General features: G+C 39.5%; 2 protein-coding genes across 4 annotated transcripts in view; one reads left to right on the forward strand and one right to left on the reverse strand.

Annotated features, from left to right (window-relative positions):
• Positions 1-1,515: 1,515 nt before the first annotated feature.
• Positions 1,516-10,719, reverse strand: c49h1orf53 (chromosome 49 C1orf53 homolog). 2 transcript variants are annotated; one of them, XM_051693857.1, is made up of 3 exons: positions 9,731-10,719; positions 9,496-9,597; positions 1,516-2,703 (listed from the first exon to the last, which is right to left on the reverse strand). In XM_051693857.1, exons 1-3 carry the CDS (start codon positions 9,905-9,907, stop codon positions 2,632-2,634), a joined length of 351 nt encoding a protein of 116 aa, XP_051549817.1. In that variant the 5' UTR covers positions 9,908-10,719; the 3' UTR covers positions 1,516-2,631. The 2 variants fall into 2 exon arrangements, with proteins under 2 accessions (XP_051549817.1, XP_051549816.1); XM_051693856.1 differs by having other exon boundaries at positions 1,521-2,703; positions 10,297-10,719.
• Positions 10,720-13,724: 3,005 nt separating this feature from the next.
• The window catches only part of LOC127438332 (DENN domain-containing protein 1B-like), a 133,500-nt gene continuing 126,696 nt past the window's right edge, over positions 13,725-20,528 (forward strand). For both annotated transcript variants that reach the window (XM_051693854.1, XM_051693855.1), the window contains exons 1-2: positions 13,725-14,047; positions 14,504-14,568. In XM_051693854.1, the coding sequence (XP_051549814.1) occupies positions 14,031-14,047; positions 14,504-14,568 (82 nt within the window). In that variant the 5' untranslated portion in view covers positions 13,725-14,030. The remainder of the gene's footprint in view (positions 14,048-14,503; positions 14,569-20,528) is intronic.

Consider the following 20,528-nt stretch of genomic DNA (forward strand, 5'->3'; position numbering starts at 1 on the left):
CATAGTGCCATTACTTTAGAATCGCAATGACCGTCTTTTGACATTGCCTCAACCATCAAAGTTTAAGAGTGGGTAGATTACATGAAGCGATGGATCAAAGTTAGTTACATTGATATCAGTAACTTCGAGTTGTTGTGACAGCCAACAACTGCACAAGTTGAGCCTGAACTCATTTTCACTCTAACTTAACACTTAAAATAGATGTGGTTCTCCATCTGGAGTTTTTACATCTCTTCTTATGGAGACCGGAACCAGAACACAGTCCAGCAGGGACAAGAATAATTATGGTGGTGGCCAGTGCTTGGTCAGAAAAAACTGTGGACGAAAACAGTTAACTCACAGAGGAATTAAAAAAGATCTCACCAGATACTCGGATGAACAGTTTGATAATGAAGGAACACACGATTTCTCATGGAGCCACTACTCAAGCATAACCAGTTTCCTCCATTTCTGATGTAGTCCCTTGAGGTTTTAGATTCATCCTTGTCTCTCCAGCAAACCCTCACGTGTATGTTTGCTTGTTCAGTTGTTATGAGTTCCACAACTGATCCCAGCGCATGAAAAGGACTAGTGAGTGGATGGCTTGTGAGTGGTTTGCTAAAGCAAGTCTTCTTGAAATCTGTCAATGCTGTGATGGACTGAGTGTTGTAGCACTCAGTCAACAAATACTGGGAAACACAGAAAGGAGGGACTGAAAGGGGAAAAGAGAGAGAAAGACAAGACTATGCAATCTCTTCAAAAGTCATATGATGCCGAGGAATAAGGCAGACATTAAAGTTGGCCTATTTCATGGTCAGGCAGAGGCATTGGGAAGGGTCTTGAATGGCAATGCATCTACTTTAATGTGACAGACAAGTCCCTAGGCAAAACAAGCAGACCCGTGGCAGACAGGCCCAGGTACTTGATGAGTGTGACACCTTTGCCATTCCACTGGAAATGTTGTCGCCGTACGCTCTGCTGCCTCATCTTAGGTTTTACCCAAATAAATTTGCCTTTCATTCGGACTGACGATGGCACAAGCCCCTCGCCTGCCTGTCCTCCCTGGAACTGTTGAGATCATGATTCTCCTTGTCAATGTTCACAGGGCCTTGCTCCTGATAAATGTGCACCTGCCTTGGGACCCTCCTGTTGCCTGATTTCATGCTATAGGCGGCAGTCGACAAAGCTGGGACAGGGTTCTGCCACATACACATAGACCGTTTCCTTGTTCCTACCCTGCGATGCTGTGTGACAGGTTGGACAGACAGTGCCTGGGGCAAAATCCTACTCATATCTACTGACAAATTATCATATAGATACACGAAAAAATACAGCACAATTATAACCAATTACATTTCTACTTATCAATAACTGATTATGTGGTCACAATATTTGTGCTGAAATCATAATTTCAGTGGATGAGAGGTCAGTATAAATCTCAGTTAGTCACAGGGAGATGTGAATCAACTACAGTTAGATATGGAATATAATTGCAAAGAGGTACCACACTGTCTACTAGCTGAAATGAATATGGTATATTTCACATGTTTTTTAACTATATGATTCAATCATATACTTAATGTAATGCTTAACCCTTAATGACAAAATATGTTGTATACAGAGTTTCAAAATATGGCTTGGGCTCATGGATTCTTGAAACACATTCATTCTGTATGTAACATGTTACAAAAAAATGTAAATGGACATAAAGAAGGCAAACTGTGATCTCATTATGCATGACTGTTTTTGCAGAAAACTGATTAAGACAGTTTTGGTCCTTGATATTGATTTAAGAATACAGCATTCCAGCCATTCTGAAATACATGATAAAGTAACAGCTATGATACAAAACACCTGTTCATCTAGCTACTGTGTACCTGTATATGAATGCACTATTAAATGAAAAGTAAAATAAAAAAATGAATGCAAAAGTGTGCCAATAATTGTTTTAATAGTAGAACCATTTTATAAAAGTAATTATGTTTGAGATTGTGCTTTTTTTCATTATAGTACGGCATCTTGAATCTTATTGCTTAAAAAATAGAGCGCAGAGTGATTTCATGCCATGAACCAAACCAACCAGCTCCGAGGTGAATCATGGTGTTAAAAACTTTGATTTGAAGCAAAAAAGTATTTGAAAATTTGATTTTAAAAAAGGTACAAGATTGTGTACTTGTATTGCAAGTGGGTGGTCGCTGCAGAGCTTGTTTGGCACACTTTGTTGGCCACAGCTTTCTGATCGGTCCACCATTTTTCTTCAGGATCATGGGTAAAGCAGTTCTTTGCAAGGAATTCCACTATTAAATATGGTTTCTAAAAAGTTACGTTGAAATAAGGCAGACTGATGGCTTCATCAGAAGCATATACCATTGATTAACAACCTCGGAGCTCATGGTAGGTTTGTCTTTAAAGGTTATTAAGTTATTGTTAAAAATTAACTATATGAATATTCATTGCCACAAAAATTCCTGCTTGTGGAATACTTCTGGCACACCAACTCCTGTATGTCAAATCACAGAGGATAGATGTGATTCTAACCATTTCCTGTAGTGTGGGTTGCACATCTGGTGTAGTGGATGCGCATTAAAAGAAGTCCAAATTCAGTATGGGAGTACACAAAATTAATTGTTCAGTAGATCTTCACATTTACCGCTATACATAAAACAAAGAGTTGAAGGTTTTCTTCTTAGCTGGATCCTCCACATTAACTTGCCCATATGGACACTGTTGGGAAAAAGGAGAGTTTAGAGTTTTAAAAAACATATTATGAAAAAGTATAATGTGGACACTTTTTTTTATATTATTGTGTATTTTTGAAAAACCAAGTGTATCACTGATGATTTGTATACAGTGCTGTCAGTCAATTAAAATGTTTAATCACGATTAATCGCATGATGTTGAAAGTGCTGAAATTTGACTATATGTACAGCTTTTCCTGTCAAAATGCTAATTTGGTTACTTAGAAAATAATTTTTTTATTAACATTTTAAAAACAAATCATTCCATAGTACAAAGATTAAAACAGCACCAATTCAAGTAACATTAAATGTTTCTCAAAATCCCATAGTTTTTGTTTTCATTGCAATGGGCATTAAATCTCAAAGGAATATTCTGGGTTCAATACAAGTTAAGCTCAGTTGACAGCATTTGTGGCATAATGTTGAATACCACAAAAAACAAAAAAACAAAAGCAAAAATCTGGGTTACAGTTGTCACGTTTAATGTGTTTTTGTGTTCATGTCTTTTATTTTGGAAGTCTAGTTCCCGTTCTATAGTCGTGTTTCATGTCATGTGATTTTCTGTTTTATAGTCATGTGTTTCCTGGCCATGTGATATCCTGTTTCCCTCCATGTTCATATGTTCAAGATTTGTCGCTTTGAACTCCACATGAAAAGCACTCGCAGAGAACATCTTGTTTTGCTTTAAGCACTGGCTAACACTCCACGTAATGATACATCATCTGAATGGTCTGGAACACAACATCGGGGAAATGCTGATGCTTCCCTCCAGCGGAACGTGTGAATGCGACTTATCACAAGTCCCATCTGGGTTTGTTTTGTACAAAAAATAAATAAATAAAATACAGTTAAAAGGGTCCTTTCTCCATTACTTAACCATTGGCACAAAAGTGTTGTTGTGTGTGTGTTTGTGTTGTGAGTGACAGTGTAATAATCCCTGGACACATCGCAAAGATTCCGCCCTATTCCAATCAGTTTTCAGCACTCACACGGAGATTAATAAAATATCAGAATCTAATGTGAAAATTGGTAAACGCATTAATCGCGATTAGGAATAATTAAAGTTTAACACATTAATTTATCACATGCGTTAACACGTTAATTTGGACAGCTGTAATTGTATATATTGTCTACAACATGTATATATTGTAGTGATATCAAAGTACCGGTACTTTGGTACCTTGTCGATACTAAAATAAAAAAGACGGAATGATACATTAACTGTTTCTGCAGTACCGTTAGTACAGAGCACTTACTCAATTCGGTCCCCGCATGCTGTCTAACTGAAAGACGGCTGCTTACAAATGCTCACACGCTCATTTGAGCTTGTGCTCTGTGACTCCTTTACACTGAAATGGACAATTAATCAAAATGACAATTGTGATTAGTCCTAGTGTGATTATTAAACCGCAAATGGATGTGATTAATGAAATAAATATACAGTCTGCATGTACTGCGAGCTGCAAAGTGAATATGTGATGCCACTCATTCACTCAAAACACCACATTTGATGAGCATCGCACAAAGTGCTTATTGTAGTAGATGACAGAGCATTCATTCACTGTGACATGCGTGCGCAGCACCTGCAGACATATTTGTATAATTAAATCGCAGCATTTTACGCGTCAATCATCACACTGGGTCATATATCCAGAAGCGTAAAACTCTCTGCAATAACACAGAACCGGATGTCTCCACGTCAAAATAAAAGTTCAATTTAAAAATAAAAGCTTACGTGTGTCACGGTCCTGTCACTCTGTCAGTCTGGGTTTTTGTCTGACAGGACCATGGCATCATTGTCCCATGTGTCTTGTGTTTCATGTGCTGTCTTTGTGTGAGTGCAAGGGTTAGGTTGTTATTTCCCGCCGTGCTCTCTTCGGTCTGTCTTTTTTCATGTCTGGAACATGGTGTCTGGATCCTGACTTCCTATCTGGTTCGGTTTGTGTCGGGATCCGGACACTCATGCTCCATGTTCTGTCTGTCTTTGTTTGAGCGCACGGCTTTTGGTATTTATTTCTCTGCCGTGCACTCTTCGGTCTGTCGTTTCATGTCCGGAGCATGGTGTCTGGATCCTGACTTCCTGTCTGGTTCAGTTTTGGTCTGTGTCGGGATCCGGATAATCATGCTCCATGTTCTGTCTGTCTTTGTTTGAGCGCACAGTTTTGGGTTTGTATTTCTCTGCTGTGCGCTCTTCGGTCTGTCTTGTTTCATGTCTGGAGCATGGTGTCTGGATCCTGACCCTTCTGTCTGGTTCGGTTTTGGTGTCGGGATCCGGACACATGTTCCATGTCTTATCTTGGCGTGAGTGCATTGCACTTATCATCTTGGTGGCATGCACTCACGTCAAAAATACATGTCTGTCTCTCGCGACCACGGACGCACGTTGCGCTCGCTTTGAGCTGCACACCCGGGTTGCAAGCTGTCTTCAGGTTGTGCAGAGGTTCGGTCACTTCGGTCTGAGGTTTCGGGTTTGTGTGTGGCCGAACTCTCACACAGGTGTCCTGTTTTTGTCGCTTGTTGCCTGCATCGCGTGCCGTTTGCCTCACGATATATGCTCAGGTTTTGTTTAGTGGCATCGCTTTGTTTGGTGTTGCTACGCATACTCTCATCTTGTTTGTCGGTTGGCATGAGCGCATATTACCTTATTGTCTTGGCGATGTGCGCTCATGCCATTCGGGTGTTTTGTTGTCTTGTGAGAGCATGTGACTTTGTTTCGTTTCTGTATCGCCGCATGTCTCTCTGTCTTACGTCATACCCTGCCTCCTTGTTTGCCCATTATTAGTTCATTTGTTACACCTGCCCTGCATTAACATGTTTGATTTCCTTCCCTATATTAGTCTCCTAATGTGTGCTGTCCAGTGCCATTTCGTCTTGTGTGTCTGTTGGTTCATATTCTTGTTATTCTCTGTTCCAGTTTCCAGTCCGGACAGTCCTGTTATTCCCCGTTACCCTCTGCCCCAGCCTGGGTACCTTTTTCCTCTACGGGGTAGTTTATGATTGTTTTCCCCCCTTGTGGAAGTTTGTTTGATTTTTGCCCTTTTGTTTGTATGAATAAATTCCTTAATTTTGAACTCTGCCTTTGGGTCCTGAGCCCATCATTCTCTGCAATCCGTGACATTACGAGCTGGTCAAGATGGACCCAGTGTAGAATTTTTTTTGACTGGTTCTCCTGCTTGCTAGCGTGCAGAGCACGCCAAGAGGATACGTGGGGAAAGGCAGGAGGACAAGTCCGTGTGGGAACATGCCCTAGAATTTTTATCATTGTCTTCGGGTCTGGGATAAAATCAGACCTGCCTAATTGATCTTTTTGGGCAGGTCTGTATGAACCTATTAGATCCTGTGTCCCAGAATGGGGTGAGGATGAGTACTTTCTCAAGGCAGTCAGAAAAGCCCTTAAATGGACCATGGAGATCGCTCCCCCTTCCCTGCCAGTTTTCATGGCCACAGTGGTCATTACCCACTCTCTGCTGGCACTCACAGCCATGGAGGCTGGTCCCCAGTCGCTGCCAGCATTCATGGCCATGGTGGCCATTCCCATCACTGTCAGTGTCCACAGCCACATCTCTCCTGCTGCAGCCAGTGCTCACGCCTGCCACGGTCACTGAGCCAGTGCCCATGCCTGCCACGGTCAACGAGCCAGTGCCCACATGTGCCACGGTCAACGAGCCAGCACCTGAGCCTTCAATGGCTCCGCCCCTGAGACTTCCACGGCTCCGCCCCCTGAGCTGCTCCCTACTGAACCCTGTCCAGTGTCTGCCCTGAGGCTGCCTCACAGGCCGCCGGACCCTGCCTCTGCCCTGAGGCCTCCTCCCAGGCTGCCGGACCCCACACCTTTCCTTAAAATCCCTCACTGGTTTCCCTCCCTTTCTGTTGTTTTTTTCTGTTCTGTTAGTGCTCGTTTTGTTTGTCTTGTCTATTGTTAGATGCTCCCGTTTTGGGACCCAGGAGGCATCCCTTTGGGGGGGTGTAATATCATGGTCCTGTCACTCTGGGTTTTTGTATAACAGGACCGTGACATCATCATCCCATGTCTGTCTTGTGTTTCGTGTGCTGTCTTTGTGTGAGTGCAAGGGTCCGGTTGTTATTTACCGCCGTGCGCTCTTCAGTCTTGTTTCATGTCCGGAGCATGGTGTCTGGATCCTAACTACCTGTCTGGTTCAGTTTCGGTCTGTGTCGGGATCCGGACACTCATGCTCCATGTTCTGTCTGTCTTTGTTTGAGCGCACAGCTTCGGATTTGTATTTCTCTGCTGTGCGCTCTTCGGTCTGTCTTGTTTCATGTCCGGAGCATGATGTTTGGATTCTGACCCTTTTGTCTGGTTCAGTTTCGGTTTTGGTGTCAGGATCCGGACTCACGTTCCGTGTCTTGTCTTGTATTGGTGTGAGTGCATTGCGCTTATCATCTTGGCAGCATGCACTCACATCGGTAATTTATGTCTGTCTCTAGTGGTGGCGAAAGCACGTTTCGCTCGCTTTGCGCTGCGCCCGGGTTGCAAGATGTCTTCACGTTGTGCTGATGTTTGGTCACTTCGGTCTGAGGTTTCAGGTTTTTGTGTGGCCAAACTCTTGCACAGGTGTCCCGTCTTGTTTTTGTTGCCTGTTGCATGCATTGCGTGGCATTTGCATCACGATTTATGCTCAGGTTTTGTTTAGTGTGTGAATGTGTGGCATCGCTTTATTTGGCGTTGCTACGCATACTCTCGTCTGGTTTGTTGGTTGGCACGAGCGTATACTGCCTTATTGTCTTGTGCGCTAATGCCATTCAGGTGTTTTGTTGTCTTGTGAGAGCACGTGCCTTTGTTTAGTTTCAGTATCACCGCGTGTCTCTCTGTCTTACGTCATACCCCGCCTCCTTGTTTGCCCATTATTAGTTCATTTGTTACACCTGCCCTGCATTAACCTGTTTGATTTCCTTCCTATTTTAGTCTCCTCGTGTGTGCTGTCCAGTGCCATTTCGTCTTGTGTGCTTATGTTTCCAGTCGGTCTGTTGGTCGGTGTGTTGGGTCGTGTACTTGTTATTCCCTGTTCCCGTTTCCAGTCCGGTCAGTCCTGATATTCCCCGTTACCCTCTGCCCCAGCCTGGATACCTTTTTCACCTACGGGGTAGTTTGTTTGTTTTTCCCCCTTGTGGGAGTTTTGTATGAATAAATTCCTTAATTTTTAACTCTGCGTTTGGGTCCTGAGCCTCTGTCATTCTCTGCAATCCATGACAATGTGTGAAATGTAATAAATTGTGACAGATTTATATTATTAGTGTTTAATAACATTTATTTTATCATTATTATGTTACACCCAGTGTTGGGTAAGCTACTTAAAAATAGTAATCCACTACAAATTACTAATTCTCTCTCTAAAATTGTAATTAGATTAGTAATAACTTAATTCAAAAAGAAATCACATTACTAATATTTTACTTTTAAGTTACATTCTAAAACACTTTTCTGCTCAAAAAATTCTAAATAATGTCAATATTTCTTCATTGTTCATTGTCACAAGTTATACACCCAGCACCTCACATTTCTCCTTCACAATGACTCGTTACAGGGCCATAATTAATGTATTCTACATAAATAATATATTAGAAATAACCCTATAATGTACTTAAAAGTAATTAAATTAATTGAAAGTCAGTAACTGTAATGCATTACACAATTTTTTTTGGACAAAAAGCAAAACATAAATAAATAAATAAAAGATTACAGTAACTAATTACTTTGTAATTGGATTACGCCCAACCCTGGTTACACCTATATCTAATACAAACAAGAGTATTGTTGTACTGAAGTTTTCATCAATGTCTTCATTTATAAAGTGATTGTTGTGCAGAAAAAAATAAGACTATTGTTGTGTTTTAGATAATGTTGTGGGGATCTTTACATATGATACAAAAGTGCAATGGAATGTTTAAAAATTAATTGTTCTATTTTCATTTGATTAAAGTTTGGATTAATTTAATAAGACACAATTTTGATGATGAAATTGAAAAAAACTTTAAAACATGGAATTCAGAAAGAAATAAAACTGATTTCATAGGGTTGAAGCAATGCTTACTTAATTGAGAAATGTTTAAAGGAAAAATGCTATTGTTTTAATTTATTATTTAAATTGACATTTTAAATTTAAAAAGGCTAAAAAAGTGTGTTCAATAGTATATTACCTAACTTTTCTGATGTATCGAAATTGGTTTCGAAATTTTACTGGTATCGGTTCCGACTTCTGAAATTTTGATATCGCGACAACACTTGTATATATTATATATGCTGTATGTCTCCTTTATCAACATCATGTAATAAAAGATCAATCATCTGTCATACAGTATGCAATATTAGGTAAGGTATGCTTAAAGGAAAAGTATACCCAAAAATGAAAATTCTGTCATTTTTTTACTTGCCACATTAGATTTGTGCTCAATTTACAATTATCTGATTTGAGAATAATGATTCAAATTATGGTCTGTTCATCATACACAGGGATCATATGCCTTACAAAGACTTATAATATGATGCACAAGTCACAGACTATTTTGGGTGCTTTATTAAGCATTAAAGTATGTCTCTATGTACTGAATTCAGTCATTGAGACATTTATTAAGTTATTTCCTTTTCTGTTCTGTTTCTGCATAAGAAAGGAAGTAATATGAGTTTGGAATGACATGGAGGTTTTGGAGTGAACTATTCTTTTAAAGATATACAGATGCAATGCATCACCTTTAAAGTGACTACTACATATATACAACAACCCTCTTGGAATGATATACCACAGAAAAACAAAAAGCTTACATGTCTGCAGGCACTCCCACAACATCTTCCTCTTTTCCTATGGGCAAACTCAGTGAACACCTTGTAGCCTGTTGTCGGGTCAATGTATGTTCTTTCCTGATTCTGCGGAAAGGATAATTGTAAACAATGAAAGAAAACCTCTAAATTTACTTTACATTGACAATTATCAGTAAAAGTTTACATTCACTTTACCCATTGAAAAAGTAATACAAGTTTTGAGCATTAATGGAAATACATTGGCAAACACAATAGGAAGGCCTTTCAGGAATTTGTAAGCATCATTTCGAGAGAGGCGAGCACTGGCTTCATCTCTGACAGCCTCCAACGGCAAAAGGGCCTGAGGCACTTCAGTGGCATGCCATTTCAGATGCCATCCTTTGGCTCCATAGTGAAGTTGGCACTGTTTGTGCATCCAGTGCTCTGTGCATTCCTCAAGTCCACCGGTCTTCCATAACTTCCTCTCTAAAATCAAATTGCATTGCTCCTGACAGCAAAAAGAAACTTTGAAAAAATGACCCAGTCTTCCAGATACAGGGGAAGAAGCATTTTACTAGGGTGCAGTATGCTCTTTTTTTAGTTGCCTAAGAGGAAAGTCTATGGGAAATGTCCTTAGAAGAGTTCAGGGGTCTTTTAAAATACTTTTATTTTTTACAAGCACACATGGCATCTTTCATGTCAACAATGCCTGGTAGTCTTCTCCACGGTCACTGACTCAAAGCTCTGGTGTATCTACACGATCCCCTTTAAGTGTGACACCATACGAAGACAAGTGCAAATAATCGTGTTTAAATTTGCTCTTACCTTGCATGCTTCTCGGTGGAGTTTGTGAATTAAACTATCATTTTCTGAAAACGTGCGCGTGTCATATATCATATTTGTGTTTTTAGCACGAGAGTTTGAATCTGATTCGCTCTCACTTGCGGTCTGTTGTGAACACGGCGTTCTCGCGTTACAAACCTCATTTGACATTATTATATTCCCTCGAAGTTTAAAACGTGATACTCTAAAAAGTCTACTTAAACCAAGCAGCAGCAACATTACCGTTGCTAAAGAAAAGTAAACTAAAAACTTTGCGACAGCCGAGCTTCTGACACCACGTAAACTTTGTGATAATCAGTACATCTGCGATCAGTACAACATGTAATCGTTTCAGGTTATTTAAGTATTGAGGTCAATATCTGCGACTCTCTGTTTCCTCTTCGAACTGTGCTGTGGCAGTATGGCGTGTACAACTTTTAACATGCATTCTGGCGCCGCCTGTGTTAGACTTTAAAATTGCAGAAGGAGAACAAAGTTAACTGCTCAATGTGCATTATGTGTAAATATGCTAATTTGAAGATATCAATAATGGTCGAATCATCAGGACCATTTTAAAGAGATTATTCTAAAAGTAAAAAGAGTTATTTCCCATGTGTAAACATATTGCTGTTTTATTACAGCACAGTACTCCTGTCCTTGGTAATGTGGGTGTATACTGTACTTCTCATTCGGCTTTGCAGAACCTCTGAGAGGACAAAGAAATCTACAACAAGAACATTCTGGGTTTAATACAAGTTAAGCTCAGATGACATGCATTTGTGGCATAATGTTGATTACCACAAAAAAATGTTTCGACTTGTCACTCCTTTTCTACAAATAAAGCACAAATTTAAGCTACAGTGAGGCACTTACAATAGAAGTGAATGGGGCCAATTTTTGGAGGGTTTAAAGACAGAAATGTGAAACTTATCATTTTAGAAACACACTTATGGTAATTCTTGTTAAAACTTGTTTATTATTTGAGCTGTAAAGTTTTTTAAATTGTCATCTTTGCAGGATCACTGAAAAAAGGGAAAAGGAACACTATAGAAAATACTAAACCAGTACACTTTAACTCAATACATTTATGTTTGAGATGAGAGCATAATTATATTGCGTACAGTCAAGTGATATTCAACACAGTCATTAAAATGTGACAGATGATCACATTGCTATGAAATTTTCAAATAGATTCAGATTTGTAATGGATGTTGTTCACTCAATGTGATTTTTACTGCTTGCTCAATTAACTTATTTAAAATGAGCAAATGCAACACAGATCTTTTTTTTTTTTTTTTGTGATTTTCTCCCCAATTTGGAATGCCCAATTCCCAATGCGCTCTAAGTCCTCATGGTGGCGTAGTGACTCACCTCAATCCAGGTGGTGGAGGACGACTCTCAGTTACCTCCGCGTCTGAGACCGTCAATCCGCGTATCTTATCATGTGGCTTGCTGAGCGCGTTACCGCGGAGACCTAGCACGTGTGGAGGCTTGACGCTATTCTCTGAGGCATCCACGCACAACTCACCACACGCCCCACCGAGAGCGAGAACCACACATTAAAGTGACCACGAGGATGTTACCCCATGTGACTCCACCCTCCCTAGCATCCGGGCCAATTTGGTTGCTTAGGAGACCTGGCTGGAGTCACTGAGCACGCCCTGGATTCGAACTTGCTACTCCAGGGGTGGTAATCAGCGTCAATACTCACTGAGCTACCCAGGCCCCCATGCAACACAATTCTTTAGCATTTCATTTCATTGAGTACAATCCATGTATGGTATGTTCACCTAATCTAATTGTGTTGGGACTGTAATGTGTATAATATTTGTTGCATCAATGTATTGCTGAAACCGGGAAGGGGATTTCCAGTTCTAAGCATGCTTTGCATTTGACTGGATTGGGAGGGTACATTTTAATTCTAAGTGTTATTTTAATGGATTTCCACGAAAAATGAAACAAGTAGGGGACTTGTTAGTGCTTAATGTTGTTATGTTGGGATTTGGGGGAGTTTCTGTCATGTTTAATTCTTTTGGAGGTGACCATTGTAAAGAAGAGTGAAGCAAATGGTTAGGTCAAGGTTGTGTACATTAATATTGAAAAATCAGAGTGTATTGCTTTTCTCATGAAGTAAATCCTGAGGGGAAATTAGTACGATGACTGATTGGGAATCTGTAAATTCTCAGCAGCACCTTCAGGCCCAGATATACTACATACGAAATTGAAGATCAAATGGGTATGATGTAATTTAGAACAAAATCTGGCCAAAAAGAAGGTGTTTTTGCGTTCACTTTGATGGTTTGTAACAGCTCACCTGGGCGAACTTTTAAGAAAACGTCTAACCAACTGCTAAACACCTTCTTACTGCCATTGGCCCACGTCATGGGTAGGTGTGACCTGAAGCTCCACCTACTACTTTGTTCACGTTTTTCAGTCAGTATTCAACATGAACACACCGGCATGCAAGACCATGTCATTCAATTCATGTAATTATGTTTTTTTTTTTTTTTTTTTTTTTTTAGTCTACAAAATAATGAAATCAACTCAAATTGTCTCAAGTGCCCATTCACTCATGTGCCATCTGCAGCGAAAACCAATAACACATTTGCCCATAGTAAGAAATGCCTCTATCACCATTCTTTTGTCTGTATTCTTAACACTCTTTTATAAACCTATCTTTGCAGTTGTATCAGTGGCATCATAAATTACAATAACAGAGTGTAATTGGTGCACACAGTATTATGGCTGCGTACAAGTGTCACGAATCCCCCCGACGTTACATTGTTATGGCAGTGAAGTTGTAAAACTGGATATAACTTTATAGCTTAACTCGTATTGAACCTGGAATATTCCTTTAAAAAAAAAAGTAATAACTACATACATACAAATTCAACATACAACATAATTCCAAATGACAAGCAAATTACATGATAATAACCAAAGTGTTCTCTGCATTGACCATAATAAACCCTGTGGTATTTTCTGTGCAGGAAATGTACTAAAAAAATACAAAAGCATTTCCGTATATTGCAACAGGTTTCAGTTACAAGGCACTGACCCAAGCTATTTTTTATTAATTTTTTTATTCTAGTGGGTGGTGTGAATTTAAACTTCCTTTGCTGTACTATTAGAAGCTCTAAGGTTTTATTTTATAAACAGGCTACGCTTGGGTGATTCACAAAGTGTGCTTTTCTCTTAAAACGATTATGTCATAAACTCATTTACAATTCACCACAGACACATCTTCACACAAAGGTTACCATCTTAGGGAGGGTATTTACAAAAGATGCAGATGCAGCATCATTAGACATGCCTGCGCATGCATGTAACAGTAGAAAAATGCACAGAAGGAAAAAAGCCTCCGCTGCTAACTTTTAAAAGCATATGCACAACCCAGTGGCCGCTAAACTTTAAGCAGCTACATTGAAGTTCATACACAAACCCACACGCGACCCAGGTGTTGGTCGAACGACGCGACGTCATGAAATGTTGTCCGCACTTCCTGGTGCTTTAATAAAGTAAGATCACAGCCAGGGGAACCGATACGGACAGTATCACGCATCACCGGGGAGCGAGTATGCAAAGAGAGAGAGAGAAATGCAGCAGCAGCCGCAACTGTGTGTAAGGTAGCGGTGAAACTAGAAGGTTCCCGAGCAGCGCGCGTTGCTGGGTGCAAGCGACGGGTTTTGTATTTCCCCGCTGTCGGCGCGAGCTGCTGCTGACGCGATGCTGTAGCCATGGACAGCAGAATAAAGTAAGTCCACAGTTGTTTACCTGACACATTACGCTTGTCTCTCGCGGTGTATCTCAACAGTCCCTGCAGTAAAAGTCTCTCATACGGTCTGAAATGAATGATAACGGCGGTTGTAAGCCCGTTAGTTCGCTTGTTTAGCCAACTGTGAGGGGATGACAGGTCCAGCTGACCGGTTATAGCGCTTTACCTTAAACATGCTAACTAGCCTAGCCGCATCCCTCCACATCCATTTAACTGACAGCGGCAAATATGTCCTTTAAACATCAATTACTAGCAGCACATATGGTTGTATAGTGTAATATAGCGTAACCAATGCAGCGCAACACTGTTGACAAAATACCTCAGTCAGTATGCCTAATGACATGTCGACCTGTTAATTGTTTCAAAGTCAGCCTGGTCAAAATGTGTGGTAAAGTTTCTGTTTTTCTGAGTTGGGGTTGTTTTTCTCTTTTGCAGCGAGAATCCTGCGAGAACAATTGATTTGGCACTTCAGGTCGCATGTCCATCGTCTGAAAATGAAGGTGAGCTCGCACTTTATATTTTGCGTTTAAATTGTGAATTTTGACCTAAATAACACATAGGCAATTATGTTAGATAAGTTTAAAAGAGCTACCTATTTGTTGAGTCAGTAACTATTTAGTTATTTTTATTACTATTCATAGTGTATTTTATGGCTTTTAATTAGAAATACAGTATGCGATTCATTAAATCTGTTTAGCAGGTTTTCTGATTAAATTTGACTTTAGTAAAAAAAAATGACTATTTAAGTAATCCCAGCTTCTCATTTAGATGGTCATCTTAAAGGGATAGTTCACCCAAAAATGAAAATTCTCTCATCATTTACTCACCCTCATGCCATTCCAGATGTGTATGAATTTCTTTCTTCTGCAGAACACAAGTGAAGATTTTTAGAAGAATATCTCAGCTCTGTAGGTCCTTATGATGCAAGTGAATGGTGATCAAAACTTTGAAGCTCCAAAAAACACATAAATGCATCATAAAAGTAATCCATAATACTCCAGTAGCTTAATCCATGTCTCTTGAAGTGATCAGATCGGTTTTGGATAAGAACAGACAAAATTTGAAACTCCTTTTACACTGTACATCGTGCCATTGCAGTCTTTATGTGCAATCACGAGTTAAAGCTCGATTACACTTCCTAGTGCTTGACACTTGCACAGAGAGCTAGATAGTGCTAGTATAATCGAGCTTGAAATCCTGATTGCCAAGGAGACTGCTGATGTCAAGATTTATAGTGAAAAAAGAGTTTGGTCTGGAGTCTTATGGATTACTTTTATGATGCATTTATGTGCGTTTCATAGCTTCAAAGTTTTGGTCAGCATTCATTTGCATTGTATGGACCTACAGAGCTGAGATATTCTTCTAAAAATGTTCGTTTGTGTTCTGCAGAAGAAAGTAAGTAATTCACATCTGGGATGGCATACCTGTGAGTAAATAATGAGAGAACTGTTTTAATTTTGGGGTGAACAGTCCCTTTAATGATGAGCTGTCTGTTTCACATGTGATGGATTTTCTTAAGTTTTTTTTCTTTTACCAATAAGTGTTAAGTGTAATATAAATTATAAAAACTATGTCTAATTTTCTGAATTCTTGTAGTTGCGACTCTCCATTCTTGTTTTTGTCTGATCAGCTTGGATCTGCTTGAAATAGGATGAGTAAATGATTCATCTCACATCTGGGGGATTCTCAGGAAGGAAATTGTTAGTGTAGAATGAATTGCAGGGTGGTCAAATACTCTAATGGTGGGTTTTCATTTCAGCCCAGTGCTTGCTCTTTTCAGCTCGACTTTGAGACTTCATCTATGCACTTTTCATCAAACTCGAAGATTAATTTTTTTTTTTTGTGTGTGTATGAAATAGGTTGATACACTCTGATATTTATCGTACTGTGTGAATCTATTTGTAGGCTATGTTTTGAGCTCTCGAAGTTTGAGCAAAAGCTAAGCATCTTTAAATGAGTAGTCAGTGACTGCTGTGCTATAGACTTGAACCACTATGAACCTTTTTAGGAAAGAAACATTTCTATGGTTACATTTAATGTAAGTTAAATGGATATGATAAACTGCTTTTTATATGTTCAGCATATCCTATATCAAATCATTGATTTGTTTCCTACGCTTAAACTATCATTACTGTTTTTACTTGACATGAAAGAGGTGAAACGCAGGTGGTTCACAGAAGAAGCTTTTGCTCTGAATGAAAAAATGAAAATATTTCTGGTCCAACTGCTGACATGAAAGTTTAAAATGAACTGTTGTCTCCCCGAGTTTTAACCCACTTCCCTCATCATGTTGGCATTTGTCTCATTTCCTGACATTGATTTTCAGGATTGCGGCTTCATTTTAAGAGGCCTTAAGGCCGATTTATACTCCTGCATCAAACCTACACCATAGGCTTCGCATAATGGCCTGCGCAGTGGTTTGTTCTTGAGTCGCTTAAATAATAATAAATACATATTTTGGCATACTTTTGACCCTCTGTGCTATAAAAAATCAAATTAATTAATTACTACTCACTCAACCAACACAAAATGGGTGTCGTTTTAAGCTTAAAAGCTGGACTTTACAATGCATATAGGCAATATAAACAACTCTGAACAGGTTCTTTTTAATTTGCTGACAAATTAGAAGTGTTCAGTTTTCATAACAAATGAAATACACTCACTGAGTACTTCATTAGGAACACTAAGGTCCTAATAAAGTTCCCAACGTGGTCTTCTGCTGTTGTAGCCCATCCGCCTCAAGGTTCGACATGTTGTGCATGTTGTGTAAGAAGTGGTGATGGCGTAGTGGGCTAAAGCACATAACTGGTAATAAGTGCACTGTAAGTCGCTTTGGATAAAAGTGTCTGCCAAATGCATAAATGTACAATGTTGTGCATTTTGAGATGCTATTCTGCTCACTACAATTTTACAGAGTGGTTATCTGAGTTACCGTAGACTTTCTGTCAGCTCGAACCAGTCTGGCCAATCTCCGTTGACCTCTCTCATCAACAAGGCATTTCCGTTCGCAGAGCTGCCGCTCACTGTATGTTTTTTGTTTCTGGCTTCATTCTGAGTAAATTTTAGAGACTGTTGTGTGTGAAAATCCCTGGAGATCAACAGTTACAGAAATACTCAAACCAACCCATCTGGCACCAACAATCATGCCACGGTCGAAATCACTGAGATCACATTTTTTCCCCATTCTGATGATTGTTGTGAACATTAAATGAAGCTCCTGACCTGGATCTGCATGATTTTATGCATTGCACTGCCTCCACACGATTGGCTGATTAGAGAATCACACTAATATGTAGGTGTACAGGTGTTCCTAATAATATGCTAAGTACACCATACTGTCAAACATATGGTCAAAACATCGTACAGATCAGAAAGTTATGAAGTAGAATACAACGAATGTTGTGTCACTCACATACTGCATATATATTGAGAAAAAGCCCAGAGAAAAAAAAGCAAAGATTTAATAAGTTGTAAACAGATGTATCTTTTTGTTGCGTTTTCGCTTGTAACTTCATGAAACATAAACAGAATATAAAACAGCAGATGTTCCCCATTAAAACAATTCTCCTGAGTCCAAATCCAAGTCCCTTGTCCAACTACAATGTGATATGATGCATAGATCTTAAAATAATTTTGGAGAAACTGCGACGCTAACTTTTCTTTTTGTCATACTGGGGGTCTCTGGTTACAAAGCGGACCAATCATAGATGCGCTTTTACATTTTGAAGAGGTGTTCATCAGGCGACGGTGTAGCTATGCATAGCCTTGGCATAGGTTCGACCCAGAAGTATAAATCGGCCTTTAGGGCCAAGAAGTTCGCCATGTCTCCTCGAGCTTACAAACTCCATGTAGGGCAGGAAACAATTCCAACCTATGATAACAGACATGTCATTATCCACATTCAATATCTTGTCACAAATTTAATATTGTGGTTAAAACAACCCTTTTTTTCCTGTCAATTGGTTTCCAATTGAGAGCATGTGATTGACTGCTCTCTGCCCAGTTCTTGAGTTTCATGTGTTTCGCCTTGTTCAGAGACTTTGGATATTAACTGTACCTAGGGGATCTTGGTTGCATAGTGCCTGAAACATATTTTTGTAGCCAAATGGAGTGATTCTAGTCGAGTTATGGTAATATGAAGCATTCAAGCGGACTCGATGTATCTCGTCAGACATTTTGCCTCTTTACTCACCTCATGAGTCATTTAGCCTAATTTGATATTTAAACAGCTCAACTACATCTCAGTTCCTCTGGAGATTAAATGAAGCCGGCCAAATCAAGCTTCATTATAGACTATGTGAGCCCTTCCTTTAGCAGGTCCACCATGTTTAATGAAGCCTTCTTTTTTTTTTTTTGGCAAAACCCCAGGTTGGTATCAATTTAATCATACCCTAGGATTTCTGTTCTGTTTGAACCATTCAGAATGGCAAGAGCTTAAAGCCACTATCTGACTTGTGTTTGTGTAAAGGTTGGTCTGCCTTTTGCTAGATACTCCCATCATTTGAGGAAATTACCATTTGCTTTGTGTCATCTTTCATTTCCCTCTTTAAGTTTACTCTTGAATAGATTTTCTAGTAGTGATGCATTTCAGAGTTTCAGAACGTGTCACATAGTATTGCCACTAACATAGTAATTAGGGATGCACTGATATAACATTTCTTCTAGGTCCTCCTTAGTCTATAGATTGTGGTTCAGCAAGAAGTTCTTAAAGGGGTCATGAAATGCTCTTTTTTTAAATAATTTTATTATCTTCCCTGAGGGCCACTGATAATGTTAGTAAAGTTTTTTTTTGCACCAAAACAGTCATAATTTAGTAATATATTATCAGTTTCCACCCTGTCTCTGGCCCTCTGTCTGAAACACTCAGTTTTGGCCTAAGTGCCTCTGTAAAACTTCAATGTAAACAGCCGCTGTTATGATTGGCTAACATTGTGCAGCCCCTCAAATACAGCCATATTTCAAACTCAATCGGAAGAGAATGAACAAGCTCCACAACATTATAAAACTAAGTTTCAGGGTTTACACATAACACACTTACAACACATTGCATCCGAATATATTACACTGTTCATCTCAAGCACAAATGTTAACATTCAGCCAAACAGTAATGACATTTGAAATATTCATGAATGAAATGGTTTACTTACATTTTTGATCAGGTCCAAGTGTTTTTAACTGCCCCATCCTTCAATAACAGTTCCTTTGCAAAACTTGAATCGTTTTATGACTGTTTCACAAGCAATCCACGCTGATATGAGCCGAAAAAACCTTTAATCGATGCTGAAGACACATCCACATGATGGTGCACGGTGTGAACTAGATGCATCCAGTTTCCAGTATCATCCTGCACCGAAATGCACATCGCCGGAAGCGCATCAAAACGGCCAAAGATGTCCATCTAGTGCATGTTTACATATACCAACAATAAAAATTAGCGCAGGTGGGTACGAGAATGAGACCATGATGTGTTTGTGCTCAAAACAACAAGCAGCTGAATGAAACCGTATGGCTTTTCCTTTTCAGAGTTGTAACACCGCTTTTTTTAAAGACAGCCCAAGATACATGATAATGTTCAAAGACTCTTGTTAGGCTTACATTAAATTGGTAATATTTATTTTATTTTTTATTACTCAATTCTTAATTATGAAGCTTGTCCCTGTTAAGATGAAGCAGTCTCCGCATTAGCGTTAACAAACTTGACATATTTCTTGTTTTGTTGAGCTTTTTGGTGAGTAATCAAATTAGTTGATAAAGGTTTTAACGGTACTGTCACCTTGTTTATTTCTAGCAGTGCAACAGGTGGCCAGTCCATCACAGGGCTAACACACTTGCAATTTTAGAGTCTTCAATTCATTTGACCTGCTGTCTTTGGACTGTGGAGGAAACCAGAGCACCTGGAGGAAACCCACGGGAACAAGGGAGAACATGCAAAATCCACACAAAAAGGCCCAGGTTCAGCCAAGACTCGAACCGGTGACCTTCTTGCTGTGAGGCAACAATACTACCCACTTAGCCACCATGCTGTCCTTCTTTGTCATTCAGTTCAAAGTAATTCCATATAACAGACATTTCTTTGCACACACAGCACAAGTTGTAAACTTGTTACAAGTCCGATGCATTTCTCCGTACACTTTTGACTGGGAAATAATCGGCCCTGAATTTCTGCTGTTTATAAACAATCAGCCGATACAGATGATTGACCGATACATCGGTGCATCTTTGTTCTCTATTAGTAATAGATGTCATGTAGTTTGACTTGTGGCTTTATAAGTTTCCCCAAATGAAACTGAATCCATTAGAAACAGATTGTTTTAAAAGTTAATGCCATGCTTTCTTTTCCCAGAACAGGCCTGGGGTTGACAGGCCCAGAGACTGCTAAGTAGGTGACTTATTTTAGCTAACATTAGAAGATGAATACTTTGCCAGATTGGATTAAACATGACTGCCATACTTGTGCTTG

Source organism: Myxocyprinus asiaticus, chromosome 49, assembly GCF_019703515.2.
Source record: "Myxocyprinus asiaticus isolate MX2 ecotype Aquarium Trade chromosome 49, UBuf_Myxa_2, whole genome shotgun sequence".
In the NCBI taxonomy this organism is placed as follows: Eukaryota; Metazoa; Chordata; class Actinopteri; order Cypriniformes; family Catostomidae; genus Myxocyprinus; species Myxocyprinus asiaticus.

Coding starts and splice junctions, on each gene's coding strand:
- c49h1orf53 (XM_051693856.1), bottom strand. CDS start 10,533: ATGTTGCTGCTGCTTGGTTTAAGTAGACTTTTTAGAGTATCACGTTTT. Junction 9,598..10,296: donor TCCACCGAGAAGCATGCAAG/GTAAGAGCAAAT, acceptor TCCTTTCCGCAG/AATCAGGAAAGAACATACAT. Junction 2,704..9,495: donor GTGGGAGTGCCTGCAGACAT/GTAAGCTTTTTG, acceptor TTTTCCCAACAG/TGTCCATATGGGCAAGTTAA.